At 31.9% G+C, this 24,368-nt stretch overlaps 3 protein-coding genes across 10 annotated transcripts in view; 2 read left to right on the top strand and 1 right to left on the bottom strand.

Moving 5' to 3' along the window:
- LOC145968301 (uncharacterized) overlaps positions 1 to 11,599 on the top strand; it is a 21,697-nt gene extending 10,098 nt beyond the window's left edge. The window contains exons 2-13 of the mRNA XM_083093682.1: positions 828 to 1,037; positions 1,160 to 1,331; positions 2,033 to 2,168; positions 2,546 to 2,687; positions 2,831 to 3,039; positions 3,356 to 3,384; positions 5,046 to 5,107; positions 7,046 to 7,246; positions 7,371 to 7,542; positions 8,811 to 8,946; positions 9,359 to 9,503; positions 9,639 to 11,599. Of these exons, the coding sequence (XP_082949808.1) occupies positions 851 to 1,037; positions 1,160 to 1,331; positions 2,033 to 2,168; positions 2,546 to 2,687; positions 2,831 to 3,039; positions 3,356 to 3,384; positions 5,046 to 5,107; positions 7,046 to 7,246; positions 7,371 to 7,542; positions 8,811 to 8,946; positions 9,359 to 9,503; positions 9,639 to 9,856 (1,809 nt within the window). The 5' untranslated portion in view covers positions 828 to 850 and the 3' untranslated portion in view covers positions 9,857 to 11,599. The remainder of the gene's footprint in view (positions 1 to 827; positions 1,038 to 1,159; positions 1,332 to 2,032; positions 2,169 to 2,545; positions 2,688 to 2,830; positions 3,040 to 3,355; positions 3,385 to 5,045; positions 5,108 to 7,045; positions 7,247 to 7,370; positions 7,543 to 8,810; positions 8,947 to 9,358; positions 9,504 to 9,638) is intronic.
- Ziz (dedicator of cytokinesis protein Ziz) lies at positions 10,124 to 23,112 on the bottom strand. 8 transcript variants are annotated; one of them, XM_083092773.1, is made up of 29 exons: positions 22,531 to 23,112; positions 22,083 to 22,199; positions 21,477 to 21,655; positions 21,325 to 21,394; positions 20,724 to 21,164; positions 20,085 to 20,573; positions 19,785 to 19,951; positions 19,495 to 19,656; positions 19,308 to 19,387; positions 18,682 to 18,935; positions 18,346 to 18,587; positions 18,131 to 18,236; positions 17,561 to 17,932; positions 17,272 to 17,469; positions 16,989 to 17,135; positions 16,719 to 16,905; positions 16,589 to 16,624; positions 16,072 to 16,250; positions 15,699 to 15,907; positions 15,181 to 15,588; positions 14,710 to 15,010; positions 14,243 to 14,402; positions 13,917 to 14,077; positions 13,444 to 13,773; positions 13,177 to 13,327; positions 12,717 to 12,979; positions 12,250 to 12,607; positions 11,886 to 12,177; positions 10,124 to 11,804 (listed from the first exon to the last, which is right to left on the bottom strand). In XM_083092773.1, the coding sequence occupies exons 1-29, from the start codon at positions 22,627 to 22,629 to the stop codon at positions 11,570 to 11,572; spliced, it is 6,393 nt and encodes a 2,130-aa protein (XP_082948899.1). In that variant the 5' UTR covers positions 22,630 to 23,112; the 3' UTR covers positions 10,124 to 11,569. The 8 variants fall into 8 exon arrangements, with proteins under 8 accessions (XP_082948899.1, XP_082948900.1, XP_082948901.1 ...); XM_083092774.1 differs by having other exon boundaries at positions 18,137 to 18,236; XM_083092775.1 differs by having other exon boundaries at positions 13,186 to 13,327; positions 22,531 to 23,111.
- Positions 22,367 to 24,368, top strand: LOC145967809 (protein CWC15 homolog B-like). The gene is made up of 3 exons (XM_083092781.1): positions 22,367 to 23,110; positions 23,275 to 23,578; positions 24,055 to 24,368. The coding sequence occupies exons 1-3, from the start codon at positions 22,980 to 22,982 to the stop codon at positions 24,295 to 24,297; spliced, it is 678 nt and encodes a 225-aa protein (XP_082948907.1). The 5' UTR covers positions 22,367 to 22,979; the 3' UTR covers positions 24,298 to 24,368.

Here is a 24,368-nt window from a genome sequence, read left to right as displayed (position 1 = left end):
GAGTACACGATTTTAGAATAAATAAATTTTAACTTAGAGATAAGAAACGATTATAATAAATATTGTAAACGGGAAACATATTGTATTTAAAACAGGGATAGATATATGTATATTTGGGAGATAGAAAAACTTCGTTTAGAACCTCCGCTTTTCTTTTCCAACGGGGGAGGGATGTTATAGTCTGAAAGACTATAACTATATTTTATTTTACCGTTAATAAATTTTATACAATTAAAATGCGATAAAATGTTCGCGAACCGCGACCTCAGCGAACCACGCGCGAGTTCGCCGGAAACGCGAAAATGCCAACGAAGCGATTCAACTTTGAACCTCCTTCCCTTGCACTTTGACCGCCACGAAAATCTTCCATGACCATATATGGTCATGTCACTAGGTGATCTCCTCCAAAATACCCCTAAAAACGAGGTGTTAAAAACCGTCCACCGCGAGTCCGCGGCGGACAGTCGTTAATAGAAAATTAATCAAAGAAGACTGCGAATCCGGAGCTAACCGCTAATTTATGAAATCTAATTGAATTGCTAACGAGGCGACTTAACGATAGTAAGGGAAAGGGCTTAATTGAAATCGAGCAAATTACTATAAGTGAATATATTTGTGAAAATCATAATAAAAAAGTAATAAAAGGTGTAAAACTAAGTGACGGTCCGAGGCATTCTTTGGAATCTCCCGGCTACCCCACATCCCGTGCTGCTCCTGGCACAACAATATTGTATTTGTCTTATATTTGTCATGTTTGACCAATAATCCCTATCACAAATTTTATTTAATAATTACATGACAAGTGATTAATATCCTACTTATTCTAGTTATCTGAGTATATCGTGAAGTCATGGTAGAACCAGCGCAGTACAGTTTATTTGATAATGAATGCAAAAAAAATGTATCATCTTTACTCAATGAGTTCACAAAAGAGCTAAAAAATATATCTGGAAAATGTATGGATATCGGTTCTGGTCCCGGAGATATAACGAAGGAGATTCTTCTTCCGTTTCTTGATCCAAACGCGACAATGATTGGTAAGAAAAAATAACAAACTATAAAAATATAAAAAAAGAAAAAAACGCGCGCACATATGCACTGTGTGCTGTAAGTATAAGCTAATACAACAATTATAATAAAGATATAAAAATTATTAAAGGTATAGATATTATGGAGAAAATGGTTAAATATGCGAACGAAACATACGGTGATGACAAACGACTCAAATTCGAAGTGTTGGATATTCAAACTAAAAGTTTGCCCGAGAAATACATTTCGAAATTCGATCATATATTCTCATTTCATACTTTGCAATGGTGTCATGACATTCAGTAAGAAAAATTATAAAATTAAAAGCATAGATTATTCTTTGTTTTGTAGGAAATAACTTTTATATGACAAAATTTAAATAAAAATGAACTATTTGTAATAAAATCTCCAATTATCAAAAATAGTAAAAAAACAATTATAGTAGGCTAAAGAACCATGTGCTAAATTCATATATTAATACATTGAGAGTAATTATTAATAGTTTGAACAACTTGATTCTTCGCCTACCGAGAAATAAATAGATATATATTTAAATCAAAATTATATTTTTATTCGATTAAATTAATAACAACATCCTTTCTTTTAAATTTTAACGAAGATTTATAACATATCAGATTTAGATTTATATTATTATATTTATTTTTCGATATATCAGGATGTGACATTATGTATAGTCCATTTATTATTTTGCAATCAATTGTAATACTGAGGATGGCCAAACTAATGTGTCGAAACATATGTTTTTAATTATATATTTAATATGTACAATATTAATAGATAAATTTAGCACGGAAACATTTAGCGTATAACTCTTAAACCCTTAAACTCTAGTTCATTATAATTGTTTTTTACTATTTTTATATGACTTCACCAATATATTTTTACATAACTGTGTTTCAAAAAAATATTCTCTAATGGATGTATTTTAATAGATGTATATTTTTAAAATTATAATTAACACTTTAATTTCGTTGTTTAACAGCCAAACTTTTAAAAATATTTATTGTATGCTTCGACCTGGTAAAACTGTGCTTATATTAAGCATAGCGCATCACACAATATTTTATGAATCTTTGAAAGTTATAATGCAAGATATACGATATGCATCATACATGAAGGTATATTATTATATTATTATTATCAACAAAGATGTAGTATAAGGAAAAAGATTGTACATTAATTTGCACATGTGTAAAAAAAACTTCGTTTTTATAAATTTTAAAAATCCGACGAGTGTATATGCGTGTAACTAACTAAAAGATTCGATTACATTAAATTCTAATTTATTGATGTAGGGTTACTATAATAGATAGAATTTATTATCTTCACTTTATTATCTTCAAAAAATATTGATATGGTAACTGTCAAATGTAACAGTTTGCAATGTACTCGGCATAATTTTTAAAATTGCTTTCTTCATATATATTATATATTTATGTATTACATTACCTCGAAGTTCATCCATAAATTTCATTAATAGAATTAACTTATACAGGACAAAAGGAAATATACTGGGTTTCACGATTCAGTCCAACCTGATAAAGAGCTAAAAGAAATACTTGAAAATATCGGATTTCAAGTTCATCATTGCAGTCATCGAGAGATAAATAGTTTTCTGAGTGCAAAAAAGTTTGTATGTAAGTATTTTTTCTTGATATGCATTCAAAAATTAAATTCTGCACTACGTGATTAACATTCGTATCATGGATATTTTTCATATTATGTTTTTCCTTATTTCTTTTAATTAAAAATTTTCTAACTTTATTGTTTATTTCAACAGCCATGGTTATCTCACAGCACAGTTTTGCATTTTTGGAGCAATTGTCGTATAAGCTAAGGATAGAATTCCAGAATGAATTTACACGTATATGCGAGGATATTCAAGATAAAGAATACAGAAGTAAACAAACTAATAATAAGCTATATGATGATGAGAAAAATGAGGATCCTTTTAACTATACTGTGCTAGTAATTTATGCACAGAAGAATGTTTCATAATTGTATCAGTCTATGATGGGATTCAGTCTATTATGGAAGAAAAAAAAATCGTCCGCCAGCTGTAAACATAACGTTATTTTTCAGACATATTAAAACATTTAAAATGAAGAAAAAAATGTAGTTTAAAAAATTAAAATAAAAAGTGTCTCTCTCCAATTCTGACATTACAGTCTCTATTATGCATAATTACATATACATCTTTGTTACATGCAAGATAAGAAAAGGTTTAAAACATATTTTTTTATTTAAAATATATTCAAGACACGCTTCTTTCTGTTATTATGTACTTCAACATTTCTTGTTAAAGCTTATTTCTAGTCTACAATATCCGCAGCGGTATGACTTTGCGGATAATAAATGAATTTACACGTGCGTTCTTTCTCTCTTTTTTTTCTCTCATTCAGAGTTTATATAATTTCATGTCACGCTTTTTCACAAATAATCATCAATATATAACATTACTTATGTGCGCATCTGCAAGGTATCAAAGTGGTCGGACTTGTTTTCATATGCATAAAGCGAAGCCAGTTGGATGCTACAGTCTCCATCTCCTTCACAGTGTAAACAAACTTTCATTTAAGTTCTTATAAATCGCAATAATTGGCATAGAAGTCACTCGATCCATATGCAATAAAGAAAGATTCATCCTTGTACTACTGATAATGCAAGCGCATTACGTAAATTTATATAATATGTAGTAAAAAATATTCCTGACGATCTTTATTAAAGAATCTGTACTTTCTCTTTGCGTTATTTCTAAAACAGCCGATTACGTAACAGCACTTATATGCTTGCAAGAAGAATTTAAAAAATCGCTATATGTATATAAATCAATTTTTACATAAAATATCTTAATATACCTTAAATCATCGGCATATTATACATATTATATACGCTAGATAAAAAGTTTATTCATAATTTTCATAGTTACGCATATGCTGTAAATTTGATACGTAAATGATAAAAGAATCTTTAAGCGTGAATAATTAACTATCATCTATATATTCATTAAGCAAAAAAGTGCAATAAAAATGATTTAGTCAAGATACAATGAGAAGTTAATTCTTCAAATAATACAATTTCTTTTTCTCTCATTAAATCATTTTTGCTCTTAGGCTATAGTTTTCTTAATTGTGATATAAAGAGATAGGGCTAAAAATTTTTATAAAATTGGATTATGCATGGACATCATAAATACGTGAATCCATTAGGGACTAATATTATTCACAGTGAAAGAACTGAGATGTGTACAAGAGTACATATTTTTTACAGCTATTTTTTTTTCGCCATAGATTATACTAACTTTAAATGCTCTGTAGGGTGAGTGTTTGACATCCAACTTATATCTTATTAGTTAAAACGTAACTTATCGGATGCTTAAACGTAACTTATCGGACTACAACATCAATGTCATAAACTTTAGTAAGTTTTTTTTACTGGTTTTGTCGAATTCTTGATTCAACAACTACAATCCATCCACATAATTCCCTCAGGATCAGAATCAGGACCATTCTACGATGCTCGTAAAAATACCTTGTCCAAAATATTTGGCAGTGATTAGAAAGTTCTTTTTTATTAGGCCAAACATTGAAAAATATGGATACTTATAGATTTATGTGGCAACAACGAAAATAAGCAAATATGAAATAGTTTGTATCCAGGCAACTCCTTCGAATATTGCAAAAATTGTAACACAATAGATACATCAATTTATTATTAAAGTTCGAATTTGCGTGTGTTTAAGTATACTGTATATATCTGATTTATAATCTTGTCGTGTTTGACCAATAATTTCTACCACAAGTCTTATACAATATATAAAACAAACGAATAACTTGCTTACATATTCTAGTTACTTGAGTATTATCATGAAAGGATAGAACCAGTGCAATACACTTTATTTGATTATGAATGCAAAAAAATGTATTATCTTTTGTCAATGAGTTCGCCAAAGAGCTAAAAAATATATCTGGATAATGTATGGATATCGGTTCTAGTTCCGGAGACATAACGAAGAAGATTCTTCTTCCGATTCTTGATCCAAACGCGACAATAATTGGTAAAAAAATTATAAAAATAAATTATAAAAATATAAGAAAAGAAAAAAAGCGAGAGAAACAACTCAAATTCGAAGTGTTGGATATTCAATCTAAAAGTTTGCCCGAGAAATGCATTTCAATATTTGATCATATATTCTCATTTTTCATACTTTGCAATGGTGATCCTGATATTCGGTAAGAAAAATTATTAAAAGTACTCTTTTCAAAGCAGATTTGTCTTTTTTTCGTATTATTTAATATATAAATATTATTATTTTCATATTATTTTCATATTTTTTCTATTATTTTTATATTTATTTATATATTACTTTATATATAACATTATTATTATAAAAAATTTTTTTAAATGAAACAAAAAATAAAAATAAAAACATAAATAAATATAAATAAAATAATAATGATATATATATATATATATAATTTTTTGCACATTTTTATACATTTGTTTAGTTTTGCGAAACAATAGAAACTGCTCTTTCTAACTACTATTTAAAATATATATAAAATTATAGCTAAAATTATATGTAAAATTAAGCGACGTTAAAGATTTTTTAAAATAAACATTCTTTAAACTCTTTTCCGAGAAGATCTGGTTAAGAATCGGAGATGTTAATGAAATTTTCATGTAATGTTAAATTGTGCCGAATGAAATTGAACGTTGACTGAAATTTATGCACTGCCTTTATCGCATTTATCAGTATAGATATATTAACATAGATATGATAATATATATCCATATTTATTAGTTATATTCCTCTTAAAAGGCTCCGTCTATCTATTCAGTCATTTTTTTCTCTCTGTCGCGATTTAAAGAAGACGTCTACTATTGGTCCTCAAGCTCGTATGATTCTCGCGACCAAATATCGACTAACAAATAAATAGCGCACCTGGAGCACTGGATCAGTATTATGTATATACTGAGCCTGTGAAATTTACAACGAATAACATCGGTGAGTATACATGAACCGCGATAAAGTCGGAATCTGAAGAGAGCTATATTAAAATATAATTGATCTCGCATAGTGCAGTAATAATTGAAATTTAAGCGTATCGTTCAATTCATTATGTTTGCACTTTCGTCCAATATTATGCCAAAGAAAGAAGCATGTATCTCGATCGTATCTCGTCATCGGCCGACTTAGCTGTCGCTGTTCCACAATCGACGAAACAGCAGAATTAAAGAAAAATAAAATTAAGCTTGCTAACAGAGTGATTTTATTTCCTAATACACAGAATATATGTTCATCAAGTGCACGACAAAGGACACTATAGATAGAATCTGCAATTTTGAAATTTTAATTAATTATACATTTCATTTATTTAAATTATCTATTAAATTAATTATACACTTTATTAATACATTTTTTTATATATATTTTATTTAATTAATTATATATATTTTATATACTTTATTTATATTTAATTAATTATATATTTTATTAATACATTTTCTTCTTATTTATTTATTTATATGGAGAGCAATAATTTATATAATTGATCAAGCTTTTTTATTAAATTTTAATATTTTTTGCATAGAATATATTTTATTTTCAAACATTTTTTATTCCCGAATATTCGTGCTTAAACGTTCGATCTGGAAATATGAGTCAGCAAAATTAAAAAACTCAAAATTAAACAACTGAGCAAGCGATTAAATAATCCGCCATGACAATGCAATCGCGAATTCGTACGTACACAAGCAAATACGAAAAAATTTGTATCCTCCTTCGAATATTGCAAAAATTGTAATAGAATAGATACATTAATTTATTATTAAATTTCGAGTTTACGTCACTAAATGTGTTAAGTATATTATAAGTTAAGTATTTGTCTGTTTGTCTTATTTTTGTCATGTTTGACCAATAATCCCTATCACAAATTTTATTTAATAATTACATGACAAGTGATTAATATCCTACTTATTCTAGTTATCTGAGTACATCGTGAAGTCATGGTAGAACCAGCGCAGTTCAGTTTATTTGATAGTGAAAACAAAAAAAATGTATCATCTTTACTCAATGAGTTCGCAAAAGAGCTAAAAAATATATCTGGAAAATGTATGGATATCGGTTCTGGTCCTGGAGATATAACGAAGGAGATTCTTCTTCCGTTTCTTGATCCAAACGCGACAACGATTGGTAAAACAAAATAACAAATTATAAAAATATAAAAAAAGAAAAAAACGCGCGCACATATGCACTGTGTGCTGTAAGTATAAGCTAATACAACAATTATAATAAAGATATAAAAATTATTATAAAGGTATAGATATTATGGAGAAAATGGTTAAATATGCGAACGAAACATACGGTGATGACAAACGACTCAAATTCGAAGTGTTGGATATTCAAACTAAAAGTTTGCCCGAGAAATACATTTCGAAATTCGATCATATATTCTCATTTCATACTCTGCAATGGTGTCATGACATTCAGTAAGAAAAATTATAAAATTAAAAGCATAGATTATTCTTTCTTTTGTAGGAAATAACTTTTATATGACAAAATTTAAATAAAAATGAACTATTTGTAATAAAATCTCCTATTATCAAAATAGTAAAAGAACAATTATAATGGACTAAAGAACCATATGCTAAATTCATATATAGGGTATTCTTAAATACGCGATAAATATTTTAATGACAAATTCTTTGTAACATTTTAAGACGAAAATTCTAATATGAAAATGTCGAGGCTATAATAGTTTTCAAGTGGGAAAAGTTTAAAGATCACGAATGACAGGGCTGGAATTTCACGCGCTCAGGGGTGGCAAAATAGCAAATAGTAAAGATGCTTCCATGAATCGAATGCTTTTGATATTGAGCCTGTTCTTTTTAGTTGCACTGCTGCAATTAGTTAGAGTGAAAGAAAGTACGTTTGTCTCTTTCTAACTTATTGCACTAGTGCAGCAGTGCAGCTAAAAAGAACAGACCCATTGATGAAATTATTGTGAAAATATTCAAGAATTTCATTAAAAATCGTGATCTTTAAACTTTTCCCACTTGAAAACTATTAAAAGCCTCGACATTTTCGTATTAGAATTTTCGTCTTAAAATGTTACAAAGAATTCATTAAAATATGAATTCTTTGATCATTAAAATATTTATCGCAAATTTGGGAACATCCTGTATAATTCATATATTAATTTGTATACTACATTTATACATTTATATACTACTTTATATAATACATTGAGAGTAGTTATTCATAGTTTCAACAACTTAATCTTTTGCCTACGGAGAAATAAATAGATATATATTTTAATCAAAATTATATTTTTATTCGATTAAATTAATAACAACATCCTTTCTTTTAAATTTTAACGGAGATTTATAACATATTAGATTTAGATTTATATTATTATATTTATTTTTCGATATATCAGGATGTAACATTATGTATAGTACATTTTTTATTTTGCAATCAATTGTAACATTGAGAATGGCCAAAACTAATGTCGAAACATATATTTTTATTTATATATTTAATATATGTACCATATTAATATAGGTAAATTTAGCACGGAAACATTTAGCGTATAACTCTTTGGTTCATTATAATTGTTTTCTATTATTTTTATATGACTTCACCAATATACTTTTATATATATAACTGTGTTTCTAAAGAATATTCTAATAGATGTATTATAATGGATGTATATTTTTAAAATTATAATTAACAGTTTAATTTTATTGTTTAACAGTCAAACTTTTGAAAATATTTGTTGTATGCTTCGACCTGGTAAAGCTATGCTTATATTAATCGTAACGCATAACACAATGTTTTTTGAAACTCTGAAAGTTATAATGCAAGATAAACGATATGCATCATATATAAAGGTATATTATTATATCATTATTATTATCAAAGATGTAATATAAGAAAAAAAATTGTACATTAATTTCCACATGTGTAAAAAGAACTTTGTTTTTATAAATTTTAAAAATCCGTCGAGTGTATAACTAATTAAAAGATTCGATTATATTAAATTAAAAGATTCGATTACATTAAATTTACTGATGTACGATTACTAGATAGAATTTATTATCTTCACTTTATTATCTTCAATGAAAATATTGATATCGTGACTCTCAAATGTAAGTGTTTGCAATGTACGTAGCATAATTTTTAAAATGGCTTTCTTTTTCATATCGATATATATATATATATATATATATATATATATATATGTATTACATTACCTCGAAGTTCTTCATTTATAAATTTCATTAATAAAATTAATTTATACAGGACAAAAAGAAATGTATTGGGTCGTTTCATGACTCAATCCAACCTGACGTAGAGCTGAAAGAAATACTTGAAAATATCGGATTTCAAGTTCATCATTGCAGTCATCGAGAGATAAATACTTTTCTGAGCGCAAAAAAGTTTATATGCAAGTATTTTTTCTTGATATGCATTCAAAAATTAAGTTCTACATTAACATTCGTATCATGAATGTTTTTCATATTATGTTTTTCCTTATTTCTTTTAATTAAAAATTTTCTAACTTTATTGTTTATTTCAACAGCCATGGTTACCTCACAGCACACTTTTGCATTTTTGGAGCAGATGCCGCATAATCTAAGGATGGAATTCAAGAATGAATTTACACGTATGTTCGAGGAAGTTCAAATTCAAGAATACAATAGTAAACAAACCAATGATAAGCTACATGATGATAAGAAAGAGAAGGATCCTTTTAACCATAGTTTGCTAGTAGTTTATGCACAGAAGAATGTTTCATAATTGTATCAGTCTATGATGGGAGTCGGTCTATTATGGAAGAAAAAAAATCGTCCGCGAGCTGTAAGCAGCGTTATTTTCAGATATATTAAAACATTTAAAATGAAGAAAAAAATATAGTTTGAAAAATTAAAATAAAAAGTGTCTTTCTCCTACTCTGACATCACTGTCTCTAATATGCATAATTACATATACACACATCTTTGTTGCATGCGAGATAAGAAAAGGTTTAAAACATATTTTTTGGTTTAAAATATATTCAAGACACGCTTCTTTCTGTTATTATGTATATTTCAACATTTCTTGTTAAAGCTTATTTCTAGTCTACAATATCCACATCGGTATGACTTTGCGGATAATAAATGAATTTACACATGCGTTCTTTCTCTCTTTTTTTTTCTCTCGCATTCGCAGTTTATAAAATTTCATGTCACGCTTTTTCACAAATAATCATCAATATATAACATTACTTATGTGCGCATCTGCAAGGTATCAAAGTGGTCGGACTTGTTTTCATATGCATAAAGCGTAGCCAGTTGGATGCTACAGTCTCCATCTCCTTCACAGTGTAAACAAACTTTCATTTAAGTTCTTATAAATCGCAATAATTGGCATAGAAGTCACTCGATCCATATGCAAAAAAGAAAGATTCATCCTTGTACTACTGATAATGCAAGCGCATTACGTAAATTTATATAATATGTAGTAAAAAATATTCCTGACGATCTATATTAAAGAATCTGTACTTTCTCTTTGCGTTATTTCTAAAACAGCCGATTACGTAACAGCACTTATATGCTTGCAAGAATTTAAAAAATCGCTATATGTACACAAATCGATTTTTACATAAAATATCTTAATACACTATAAATCATCAGTATATTATACATATTGGATACGCTGGATAAAAAGTTTATTCATACTTTTCATAATTACGCATATGCTGTAAATTTGATAAGCAAATGATAGAAGAATCTTCAAGCGTGAATAATTAACTATCATCTATATTCATTAAGCAAAAAGGTGCAATAAAAATGATTTAATCAAGATACAATGAGAAGTTAATTCTTCAAGTAAAACAATTTCTTTTCCTCTCATTAAATTATTTTTGTTCTTAGGTTATAGTTTTCTTAATTGTGATATAAAGAGATAGGGATAGAAATTCTTATAAAATTGGATTATGCATGGACATCATAAATACGTGAATCCATTAGGGACTAATATTATTCACAGTGAAAGAACTGAGATGTGTACAAGAGTACATTTTTTCGCCATAGATTATACTATTTAAATGCCCTGTAGGGTGAGTCTTTGACATCCAACTTATATCCTATTAGTTAAAACGTAACTTATCGTACTACAACATCAATGTCATAAACTTTAGTAAGTAGTTTTTTTTACTGGCTTTGTCGAATTCTTGATTCAACAACTACAATCCATCCACATAATTCCCTAATCAGGACCATTCTACGATACTCGTAAAAATATTGTCCAAAATATTTGGCAGTGATTAGAAAGTTCTTTTTTATTAGGCCAAACATTGAAAAATATGGATACTTAATCATAGATTTATGTGGCAACAACGAAAATAAATACAAGACGTCAATTTACAAATAACTCTCACGAGCTTTGTGCTTGGAAGATACTTACTTATTATATTATGCTAGAAAAAGATACATCCGAGGCATATTAGATGAATAATCTAAGATTATTGACTTAGGCTGTACTGGTATGATTGTTGGCGCCGCTGATGGCACTGAATAAAGCAGCACTATTGCGTTTAAAGCTTCCTACTTGCTCATCCGGCCATATAGGTTCCCCAAGCAAGGACGACAAGTTCTGGCACAATTTCTGATAATTCTCGCGTAAAACCTCTTGATACTCGTGTTGATCCGGCGTGATCAGTTTGCTATTAATTTGTAAAGCTGTGTAACATATCTTGACAAACTCCCTGAAAAATCGCAATGCAACCATAAATCACTAATTTTCCGTCAACATGTCGCAGTAAGAGATTAAGTACGATAAAACATACCTAAAAACATCCTTCAACTCTTCCACTTTATCATCAGAATATTGCGGAGACAATGCAGGATCTAGGAACGCGGAGGCGTACGCTAGAGGACCGGCGTTCACCGTTACGCAAATACTACCTTGAAGACGTAACTGCAACTTTTTTACATCTGTCGGTCCGATCAAGGCTACGTCTTCTAGTTCCTGTACACGTTGCCGCATTTCGTCCAAAGCAACCTCGATAGGACTCAGTTCCACTATTCGTTTCTCGGCAATTCCAATGCGTTTTTTCACATACGGAAAAGCATATTGTGCTGTGAAAGTAAACGATAAATCTTTATATCTCTTTTTCTCATCTCAGATAAATGATTTGAATTCGATCTTACTTGTGAGAATAGTTCTGCGTTTCCATTGATCCTCTGGATTACCTCTCGCTTTACCCTCCTTAGTAAACGGCGTCTCAAACATGAAGCATGATACATTGTGATTCTGCTCGAATTCGGTCTGTCGCACTTCCAACTCGGACTTTTCAAAGTACGGTGTTACGTGTGTCACCTGAATGTACGCTATCTTAGGATCTAACTCGCTTGTATCGACCGGCACAGAATCCATTATTATCTTAACGTTCTCGGATCCGAATTTTTCGCTGTACAAGCGCATCAATCGTTCCGATATCTCGGATAATGATGTCACTTTGGGTTCCTTATAGATATATTCTTGACCATTTTCCTCCTCGAAATATGCCTAAACGATATAACACATATGCACATTTCGTATCTCTTGAACAAGTCAATTCACATGCTCGTACATATATATCAAACTTTTGATTTATATATAAATATATATTCCTCACCATGCCAAAGAACGCCACTCTGTAAAATCTTCCAAGTAATCTCTTGCCAGTCCGTGTGACTTCCACGATTTTATTATAGGCTTGTGCCAAGTGCGAATAGGAATTTGCCAGAGCTTCGTAATTTCTCCTCTCTTCATACATAGGAACTATCAAGCGATATAAGTGTCCGAGCAATTCGAAACGCTCGGCTTTCTCCAAAGTGTCAGCACAAACTTCTAATTGCTCGAGAAGGAGACTTTCATTATAGTGAATATCTTGAATGCCTAAAAAAATATATGAATTACTCTCGCATTGACTTTCAATCTATATATCCATTTACGCGGGCAATTCAATAAATAAGGTAACAAACATACTATATACATAGTTATTAATGTTACCCTATTTATTGAATTATCCTAGTAGAACACAATGAGAATGCAACAACACAGACAATAAACACGATACAATAAAGCAAACATACAAATCTCACCAGCGTCGAGCTTAAGATTACGCTCGTCTTTTGATATATTGGCAGAGATATGATCGAAAGCCTCTGCGCCCCATGAATGAACTTTTCGCAATTTCAGATACTCAGCCATTAGCGCTGCGATATGCAGTTGACAGCAAGCAGCCTTAAAAATAAAACAAATATGTATTATTGAAATGCCCATTATGCAAGAGAATCTTATAAAACAATTTTTTTTCAATAAGTAAGAGTTACATTTCGCGTGATAATTTGTAAAAGTACCTCTGAAAAATTGCCATCTCTGGCATGATTTCTGGCCATCGTCTCTAACCAAGTATGTCTCAATTCGGGAGTGCTGGCATACGAGTTCGCTAAACTGTGTTGCAAATCGACCAACATCTCAGGATCGTTATTATGCTCTCGCATTTGCGCGGTTGCCATCAAGACCGTTCGTATTCTTTTATTGAGATCCTTCACTTCAACTGGAAAACCCGTGCCTTTCATAACTTTGTCGGAGGAGGCATAACTGTTGATCAATGACAGCGATTCTTGAAAGCGCGAGTTGTTCAAACCAATTACATTTCCCAGCATTTGAGAGACTGAAATTATCACCTATAAAAAACAGAACAGAAAATCGATTATTGTGTGCTTTTAGTTACAATTGTATGCTTTTAGTTACAATTGTACAGTTTTTTAATGTGTCATAAAACAAAGGAAATTAGTCATTGTATTTGTAAAGTTGTCGAGTATTATACCTGTAAATGCACTCTAGTCAATCCTTTTCGACTAGTAAACTCAAAATTACTTCGCATGAGCAGATACAGCAAAGCGCAGGACTCTTGCCGTATGGAACTCAGCTTGCTATTGCAACAGCGTAGCAGTTCGTAACATAAACGCCCGCAAAGCACAGCATTGCCTACAAAATAAAAGATTTTATATTCAAGCTTTTTATATGAATCTATTCTATATGCAAACTCTGATATATCACAAAGATCAGTTATACATTTACTCCTCTTCCATCTCTTCTATTCCTCCTTATAAATAAAGCTTAACTTTCTAAATTTCGAAAATCAATGCTTACCTTGAAAAAGTGCGACAGAATAATTATTTAAAAAAGCTCGAAACCCAGCGAAAACATGACGTAATAAGGTTTCCGACTGACCGACTTGAAGGAACGATAAATAAATGTTGAAAAGTTTTTGCATGACTGCGTTGTCACCTTCGTTCGCCAAAAGAATATCCTGCAAAAAATGAAATGTGTCAGAGTATTTTAATTTCTAAAATCCATAGATATATTTCTATAGATTTCTTTATCTTCCCAATATTATTTAATTGAAATAAACTTTTGTTTATTTTTTAAGGATTTTCTCCCTTTAAAATCAATCAAGTTTAAACAATCAATTTTTCTGTCATTGGCAATTATGCCATTATGGTATAATATAATTACTCCAGATAAAAATGAATGAAAAAATCTAAAAAATAATTAACGACACACATGCATGAAATCATTGAATAAAATATTCTAAAGTATATACTAATTGTAATTACTTTAAAATGGATACAGAAGAGTCCCAAGCAATCTAGCGCAATAAGGCCGACTTCTGTTGCCATGTTTGCTTCTAGCAAAGCTTGATACACCTTGCCGCTTTCGTTTTCGACAAGATTTTCTCTGGCAACTGTATTGTGAGGTTGCAACGTGCTGGTAGCGGGACTTTCAGTGGTGAAATCCGGTGGGGTCATTCTGGCCGGTAAAGTCATCGCTTTTACAGTACGCGGTTTTCCAACATTATTCGCTACATTAGCAGCAATCTGTCTCTTACCAATATATTTGAAATGATACAAGCTCATCCTAGGAATAAAAGAGAGAGCAATGTTATATTTATATTTTTATAAACTTAAAAATGTAAGCTAAACACATATTGATACATCTAAACATGTGATGAGAATGTCACTGTATTATTTTAAAAACAGCCTTATTTCTTTCTTTTACTATATTATTTTAATCTGCTTGTTACTCACTCGATCACTGTAAAGAAGCTCAGTATTTCCGTATCGTTGCATTGTTGCCACCAGGCAATCACCTGATGATCACCCAGATATTTCACGATGAACAGAAAACAGAGTAGTATATCTTTTACTTCTGAGGGTTGCAATTTATCACATCTAGGTGACGATTGTGTCACGCTCAAGGTACGCGAATGCCTCTTTTTGTCGCCTGTTCCGTTTTCCATCAACTCCCTAACAATGGCAGTCTCCTGGGAAATATTGGACTGGGATGCGCCAGACACCGTCGATGTGTCGGATTCAACGCTAGTACAAGAATATCCATTTACTAATCCTTGACCCGCGATAGCGGCAAAGTATGTTGAATCTCGCAAATGCATAGACGTTCTCACGGGTGACTGAGTGTCCAGATGAAGAGTCAATCTGCGCAACAGTAAGATAGAGCAATATTGAAACTTTTTTTTTTATTTCCGATTATTATAATTGACAAATAACTGTCTAATAAACCAATCAATATTAATCAATCAATATACCTGTGAATGGACTTGGGTGTGCCTGCGGTTGTACTACTAATAGAGCTATCTTTCGTTGCCAAAAACGAACTGCTAGTTGACACTCTGTTTGTACTGTTCTGTTTCATTTCTACCTTCTCACTATCCTGTACTGATTGCAGTCGGTGCAAGTTTTCCAATACAATCCCGAGCCACGGTATATAAATTGATGCTATTCTACTCAGTTGACCCTGCAACAATCAATTAAAACTCAGAAAGACAAGCAGTTAGAGAGATTAATTCATATATAAATTATAATCCTCTTCAATTCTCAATTTTTTTAACCAATACTGATTCTTCTAAGAGATTATTGTACATGGCTTGTCTTAAATAAATTTAAAAAATAGTCACGTACCTTATTTTGATATCTATCGTCCAATTCGTGCTTCGCCATTAGATCTCGTAAAGTGCCTATGGCCACTTTACGGATCTGCACAATTTCGTTGAGAGACGTCCTGACTTCTTGCATCAGAAGACCAACTAGGAAGTGATGTTTGCAGAATTCCTCCGTGAGACAATATTCATTCATTAAATCTGTCATTCATCAAATAAAAACTCTTCAGTTTTATTTATTTTCAACATTTATCTTCTATTTGCGTAACGCAACCGTAATTTACATATAGTGATACATAAATGCGTGTGTAAAATAGACAAAGAGAGTGCATATGGGATTATTAGTTCGTAAATGCGATATTATGCGAAAACATAAATAGTGCATATTCATTGACTTGAGAATTCTTCAATTTTACTGGTGTTTCTAAACTATAACTGACTATGTGTTCTAACTCGTATTGTAACTACACACATATAGATATAAACAAGAAAATATTAATTACACATAATCGTGTATGGGTATTTAAATATAAACGTACCATCGCATTCTGGTTCTGTCTCAGTGTCATTGTCATCTTTTAAACAACACGCGAAATGATTAAGTTTAACAATAAATTAGCATCACTTTCACGGCAATTCTTGCATATATGCAACGGTATAAGAACTTACCTCTGGAAACGAGACGCGACTGCATCATCGGCAAATTGAATGATACGTAGTGCTCGTGAGAGCAGATAATTTGCAGAAATGTGAACTTGAAATCGTGTAATGTGCGTTGATCACCAAGCGAAAAGTTGTCCAGATAAGAACTGATGAGACGAAATACGAAACCGCGGTCCATGAATGTGAGACATCGCTGTGACAATCAAAATTAAAAAATAGTATGATAAGCCATAATACATACATATGCGATAATCTCTCTTGTACAATATTACACACCTTCAAAAATTGTGCGAGGCTTTTGTTTAATTCGTGCGTCTCTACTGGCATTTCTCTGTACTTGGTCATCAGATACGGCATAATTACTTCCAATAACGCCTTTATCTTCTCGTGATAGTCCTTCGAGAAACGCTCGTTTCTATGCATCTAAGAAATATATTAGTTACATTAAATAATCAATTTTTACAGATACGTTAATGTATGATAATTTATCTTGGGAATTGTACATTTTGATTTCCAATCTACACATATTTAATTACAGACAATTTCCAACGCAACTTACTTTTATTCTACCAGTACTTAGGAGATATTGCGCCATACTTTTAATCATTATTTCAAAAAAGAAGCTCGAGTGATGCATAAACTTGTTCACCACTAGAAAATCAGTATTGCTTGGTTGTAGCAAAGTTGGCAAATGCTTCGCCAGTTGCTCATGAACCGTGACGTTGCCATTTCGTAAAGGAGGCAGCACAAACACGAACTGTATACAAATACAATAAAAATCGAAATAAATCGATAAAATAATCGAAATTTTTAATTAAAAATATATTAAGAATCCATATCTCTTATACCTTGATATACGCTTGTAGAATTTCTTTGCGCCCGGCTTCGTACACCATATTTATGAAGTGTATCAAGACCCTGATCACATACAATCCGATCTCCTGACTAGTGTTGCATGCCAATAACACAAACAACTGATTCAATATAGTAGGTAGAAACGTGATAACGGTGACTAGTTGAACCGCGTGTGCTGCTTTCAAGATTTTGCAGGTTTCTGAATCCGATGGTATCGTAGAGGGTCTCGTGTCTAAGATGCGTTCAGCGTGAACGAACAGATTGTGTAGATGAATGTCTCGCGTAAATACCGTTGAAATTAATTGGAAAGATACCGTGAATATGGGTCGTTGAGAGTCGATCCACGTGATATCCGGTCCTGCATTCTGCAAACACGTACAAGTCATATTATTTCAACAAAATATATTTGTTTTGCCATACATATCTCTATAAATGTAATTACACTTGATGTTTGTTTTTGAATTTAATCGCCATTGTTTTGGCAACTAATTTATTTCAATGCAATTAAAATGTAATTTATTACACTGTAGACATTAATTAGTAATACCAATATTTGATCTTACTCTTACCCCTTTCCCTAGTCCAAGGGGTTGTATGGAAAGATATCCATGTGGTAAGTGCGTTGCTACAGGCAGTACCTGAATACTCGATTCCACATCCACGTTCAATCTGTACATAGAATTTTGAACACATATTTATTTATCGAAAGTGCCAAGTATGTCTACAGTTTTAGCTCCAAATTAATTTCATTATTAATTTCATTAAACATATCGCCTACCTTCCTTTATATAATAAAGGTGCCCATGCATAACCGACGCAACTTTCAACACCATTCTCCTTCTTCTTATTCATATCACAACTTATATGGTAAAAGGAAAAAAGTATATGGTGCTTCGCGTGCAACTTTGTGGGCAGCTTTATTTTGACTTCTTCGTACCAAGAAGGTATCGCGTTGTGATGTAAAACTGCGCATGATGCTCGTAGGCACAACAATGGTGTACCAGATCTTCCGTAAATCGCCTATTAAAAATAGCAGAAAGAAAAATAAAATCTTACAGATTCTGCAATTCTCATATTATAAATTTGTACAAGAGAAAGCTTTTATCATTCATACTCTTAAAGGCTTGACATTATCGCCATCATCATCGCGAAGCTCTACGATGCATGCTATGTTCCTAGCTCGAGTAAACATTTTCTGGCTGTCGAAACAGAGCGTCTGCGGATATACGTAGAGATGATTGATATATGTCGTGTAGGGATGCACGTCTTTCTCAGAAGTACTTTCGAACTCGGCGATTTCGATTGTCGGCTCTGCCGTTGGAGGTATCGGAAATGGCTTTAAGGGCACTAGGCAAGTCGATAATGTATCTAGAAATCATATTTGTATGTATCATATATCTAGAGTTGTGTTCAAAATTATAGACTATAATTTTTTCTCTTATAACAAGAACTAAAACCTATTATATTTGTTAGAAAAATTGCTATGATAATTTTACTTAAAAGAATTAAGTTGTAAAAGTTATTTGGCTTTTATGTATTGATATTGCATATTCAAATTATTTTTCCTCGGATTTATTTTTAAATTTCGAGATTTGTAAATTTTTTTTTAGTTCTAAGATATTCTTAAAATATAATGCAAAGATAATTGCACAAAAATCAACACAACTTTTATAATAATATTAAAAGTTCTAATATTACATAAAGTAATAGTTTTATGATTTGTATTATTCGATTACTCACTTTCAGGGATGTCCATAATAGATTCTATTTTGATTTTTAACCAACCAGGTATCACAGTCAATTTGTTAAGCTTCTCAGGCCTGTAAGAAAATTTTATATTTAATTATATCTGCAGCATACATACACATTAAGTTCTATAATATATAAATATCTTTAAATCATATTAATTAATTATAAGCACACATACTTTCTATATTCTGACAGAAGTTTCAATAGTTCTTCATCCTTTATTTTATTGTTTTCCTGCCTATATATCGCTGGAAAGTCTGAGGATGTATCCAATTCATTACTATACAATCTAAACAGTGGCCTAGCAGCCCATGCAAATGGCATTCTATAGTTTCCCAGCCTAAAAAGAAAAAAAAATGTGCAGTCATAAAATCATTTCTTTAATTGTCTAGTTGCTCATTTAAATCAAGAAGGTTTGCACTTTGATATTACACAATACAAAAAAATATTTAAAACTTACAATCTTACCTTTGGCAACAGGCTCGAGCTTGTTTATGCACTTTTAAGCCCAGTCTTGGATCCTTAGTAGCTCTCAAATATGGTTCTGAGATCTGATATATGTTCCCTTGGAGCAACTTATCTATTCTAACGACGAGAAATATGTCTGGATGAGGATTATTGATGTTGAATATGGCCTGCAACATTGTTTTTCAAACTTTATTTTTTATAAATCCTTATCTCTCGCATTTACACATTTATATTTGCAAGATTATATATGATACAAAATTACAATTCCTTTTCCTTTCAGGTACTTAAATAATCGCATACCTGTTTCGGATACTTGATCCAATCTGAAGGAATGTTTTTCAACTCCCCGGGAAGAGTAACATCTTCCGTTTCTGTTATGATTCCTGCAGGACTCAATTCTTTCGTTATATCCCGCACCATTTCATGATTAATATCGAAATGAAAGTTCTCCGTGAGTTTTCTACCGTTTCTCGCGTCGAATAAACTCAATGTTGTGTAATAAGGTTCCACTTGGCACAAAGATTCCTTTTCATCGATAGGCGCTTGCAGTCGAAATTTGAGGCTCTCGCACTTAATAAAAATCCTATGACCAAACTGCTCCTTATAAGGATCCACGTTATCAGCAAATTGCCCTGTATTTATCTTGGCATGGGGTATGTAAGGATACACACTGAATAGTCTTTTTCTGTTCTCTCTCCTTGCTAGAGCAATGCTGGTATCAGTCTCCCTGGAGTACTTTATTAGTTGTGGATTCATGCTTTGTTCAAGGCCCTTCAGTGTGCCATAAACCTAAAATTAAAATATAAAATGATTAAATACATTTATCTATAAAATCTGTTTTTATCTCTGCAGAAAAAAAAAAGTTAAGAATTAATAATCAATTATTAATAATCTGTATAATAATTATTATTAATAATTTGAAGATAATGATTACATTACCTGCATAGGTTGTGGCGATGGTGGAGGTGTGTTACAAGCTCTTTCCAGTGAAGCCGCACGTTTCTCCTCTTGCTGTTTATAATGTTGTAACACAGAACTGAGCTTCAACAACCAATCTTGCATATCGGTCTCACTATCGGCAGCCAGAGTATAAGATTTGTGAGTGTCGCTCATTCGTAGTTCGAAACAATATCTCCCGCGTTTGGAATTTCTAACAACTTCCGTGCAAAAATCCATCACTATTGTCAGTTTTGCCTCTCCCTTTCTTTCATCTTTGAAAAATTCAAGTATATAAGTGCCATCAACCTCCTGCCTGAGATGACAGAAACGTCTCTTGAATGACTTTGAACCGATATGAGCGAACATTCTATCTGTACTACCAATCTCAGGACCTTTCATCAAATAGCCTTCCTTTGTTATACCATCATTTTTTGTTAATTCCTATAAAAATATATACAGTCATGCTTAGTTTTAAATGTGCAATGAAAATACAATTTCCGCAAGAACATAATATTTAAATTCAAAATTTTAAAGATCCCATCTCTTTTAAAAGTATCACTAGTATATTACAAAACAAATCTAGAATGAAAAAGAATATTACCTCATCTACTTGATCCACATCTGTATCAATTTCATATACTTCATCTTTTAGATCGTCCACTTTTGATATTCTAGAAATTTAAAAAAAAAAGAATATTTCCAAAACAACAGATCAATTTTAGTAATCATAATTAATGTTAAAGATTCATATACCTTGGCAATTCGAGGTAAGTTCCACTATACGCTGCATATTTGTAATGTACAAGATTCCAATTAGATGTATAACTATGTAAACATTCTTTTGTCAGGAGATTTTCCACTCCTTCTTCGTATTCTGTAATATGCTGTGCCGTTGGCACCATACTACGATATCTTCTTGGCAGAACCACTTGCTGCAAAAAAATATGTAAAACAAAATAATATATAATATATAAAATATATAAAAAAATACATATAAAACAAAAAATAATCATAACTACTATCTTAAGAGAAATATCTCGAATTTTCAATTAAATAATTTTATCTATTTATAAAACAAAATTATAACAAAATAATATATAATATATAAAATATATAAAAAATACATATAAATAATCATGATTATCTACTATCTTAAGAGAAATATCTCAAATTTTCAATTAAACAATTTTATCTATTTATAAAACAAAATTAAAAACATCAGAAATATAAATTATATAATATATTTATTTTATATATTTTTATCTCGTGTCCTATTGTTTTTCTTACTATGCTAGCTTATCTATAAATGAAACGGATGAAGCTTGTAGATAAGCAATACAAGACTGCTTGATAACTCACGGAAATATCATCCTGAGGATATAGCAGTAATTCTCGCTGAGGATCATTTTGCAACAGTGTCTTATTCTTCAGGATAAAATTCTCAAAATCAATGGGTTCTACCAAGTGTGGTTTATTCTGCGAAAAGAGAAAATAAATACATAAATAAAACAATAATACAAATCTCGAAGGACGAATAATTTCCCCGATACAATCGTCAAATTTATCATTTTTAAATATTTGTACAAAACCTTGATTCGCTTTTATTTTGATAAAGTATGATATAGACGATGAATTTCACTGATAAGTCTTAAAATTCAGGAGAGATTCGACAGCTTGTTTGTACACTTCACACGTCAACGATAAGGAGACTTCCCGCCTTCCAGATACTCGATACTTCTCGAGTAAACAACACTCGGTTCCGGGGATGGACGAGTGACGTTTCTCGAGGACGTTCCTCGCCTCTCACCTGCACAGTGCTCTCGCGGACGACCTGCGACACGGTTTCCCGCAGCTGCGCCGCCATCCCGGGTTTTCCCAGGCCGCGCGTGAACTTCCTCTCGCTCATCCTCTCGCACGTGCGTCTCGAGCGAGCACGCTGATCGATGCCAATCGATCCCGGATCGGACGATCGGTCGTGTTGGCGTCAGGCCACCGCATCGGTCACCGCGCGCGGCTTCGCCGGAAAACAATTGGGGGCATCACCCGCGACCTATTGTGACAATCGATTAAGATCGCCACCAACTCCCGTCGGCCATCACGCTATTCCCCACGTCGCCCCCGGTGCGCGGAGGACGGTACCAACATCAACGGTCGCGTCAGCAGCGATCTGATCATCGGGTCTGATCGAGCGTCGAGCCAGCTGTGTCAGAGTCGTACGCGTCGTAGTCGTCGATTTGGTCCTTATCGTGCGAAAATATGACGACGGCAGCGAGGCCAACTTTCGAGCCCGCCCGAGGAGGGCAAGGTCGAGGCGAGAAGGATCTGAGCGCGATCTCGAAACAATACAGCAGCAGGGATTTACCTTCCCACACAAAGCTCAAATACAGGTGAGTGGGAGGGAATCGCGAGTTCAATAAATCTGTAATTTGTAATAAATATTGAGTACTAATATACAAAAATACGCGAAGCTCTACTCGTATGAGAAACTATTTTGAGGTTATATCATTGTCATCCTCTTCCTCTTTTACTTACAATTAATGTTTCTTTGCAGAGAGTATGGACAGGGGACGGCCGAGGAGCTGCGAAATCGTGATTTTAGGAAAGAATTGGAGGATAGAGAACGAGCAGAAAAGGATAAGGGCTCGAGTCGTCGTGCCATTGAACCTTCCAGAGAATCAACTGCATCCAGCGCAAAGAGACAGAAATTAGACCAAGTTCCTGCGGCCAGCTTAGATGCAGATGATCCACTTGATGATGATGAATCAGATTCTGAGAGCGATGAAGATGACACTGCTGTACTCTTAGCCGAGCTCCAGAGGATTAAGAAGGAACGAGCAGCGGAACAAGCTAAAAAGGTATAAATCTGTGCCAGCATAAATTTTGCAAAGTTGATCAAGAGTAAACAACGCAAACTATTTTCAAAATTAATATATGAATCTTCAGAGTGATAAATCAGTTATTTTATAAATATCTCTTGCTTTCTGAAAAACATGCAAAAAAGAACCTCATGATAAATAAATCAATTCGATGAAACATTATAGTTAAATCAGTAGAAAGAGCACAGTAAATTTATTCTATAATTTTATATGCATCCATTTAAAATTACGAGATAGGCCTGCAAAAATAAATATAGAATTATAATAATTTTTGGACGATTACAAAAAAAAGTGTAGAGATATATAAAACATACGTAAAAAGAATGAAAGTAAGAATCTTATAAATAGACGTTTGCTGAGTTTGATAATGAAATACTTTGACCTATTAATTTTATTCCTCTGTTCACATTTATATTTTGCAAAAAGTAAAAAATGCATTATTTTAAATTTTACAGGAGATGGAAAAGCGACAGGAAGAGGAGAGGATACGCATGGAAAATATTCTTTCTGGAAATCCTTTGTTGAATTATTCTTCACAAAGTGGAAGAGTGGATATGAAGGTACGAAGACGATGGGACGACGACGTTGTCTTCAAAAATTGTGCCCGTTCGGAACCGAAAAAAAAACATGATGTTTTTATAAATGATTCGCTGCGAAGCGAATTCCATCGTAAATTTATGGAAAAGTATGTCAAATAATCTATTACTCAAGTATTAATACTATGTAAATAACTTTTTTAATGCATTGAATAAAGCTACACTTCTTCATA

Source organism: Camponotus vicinus, unplaced genomic scaffold, assembly GCF_025532165.1.
Source record: "Camponotus vicinus isolate PSW18456_S1 unplaced genomic scaffold, iyCamVici1.0 SCAF_3, whole genome shotgun sequence".
Classification (NCBI taxonomy): Eukaryota; Metazoa; Arthropoda; class Insecta; order Hymenoptera; family Formicidae; genus Camponotus; species Camponotus vicinus.
This window is presented reverse-complemented; position numbering and strand designations above follow the sequence as displayed.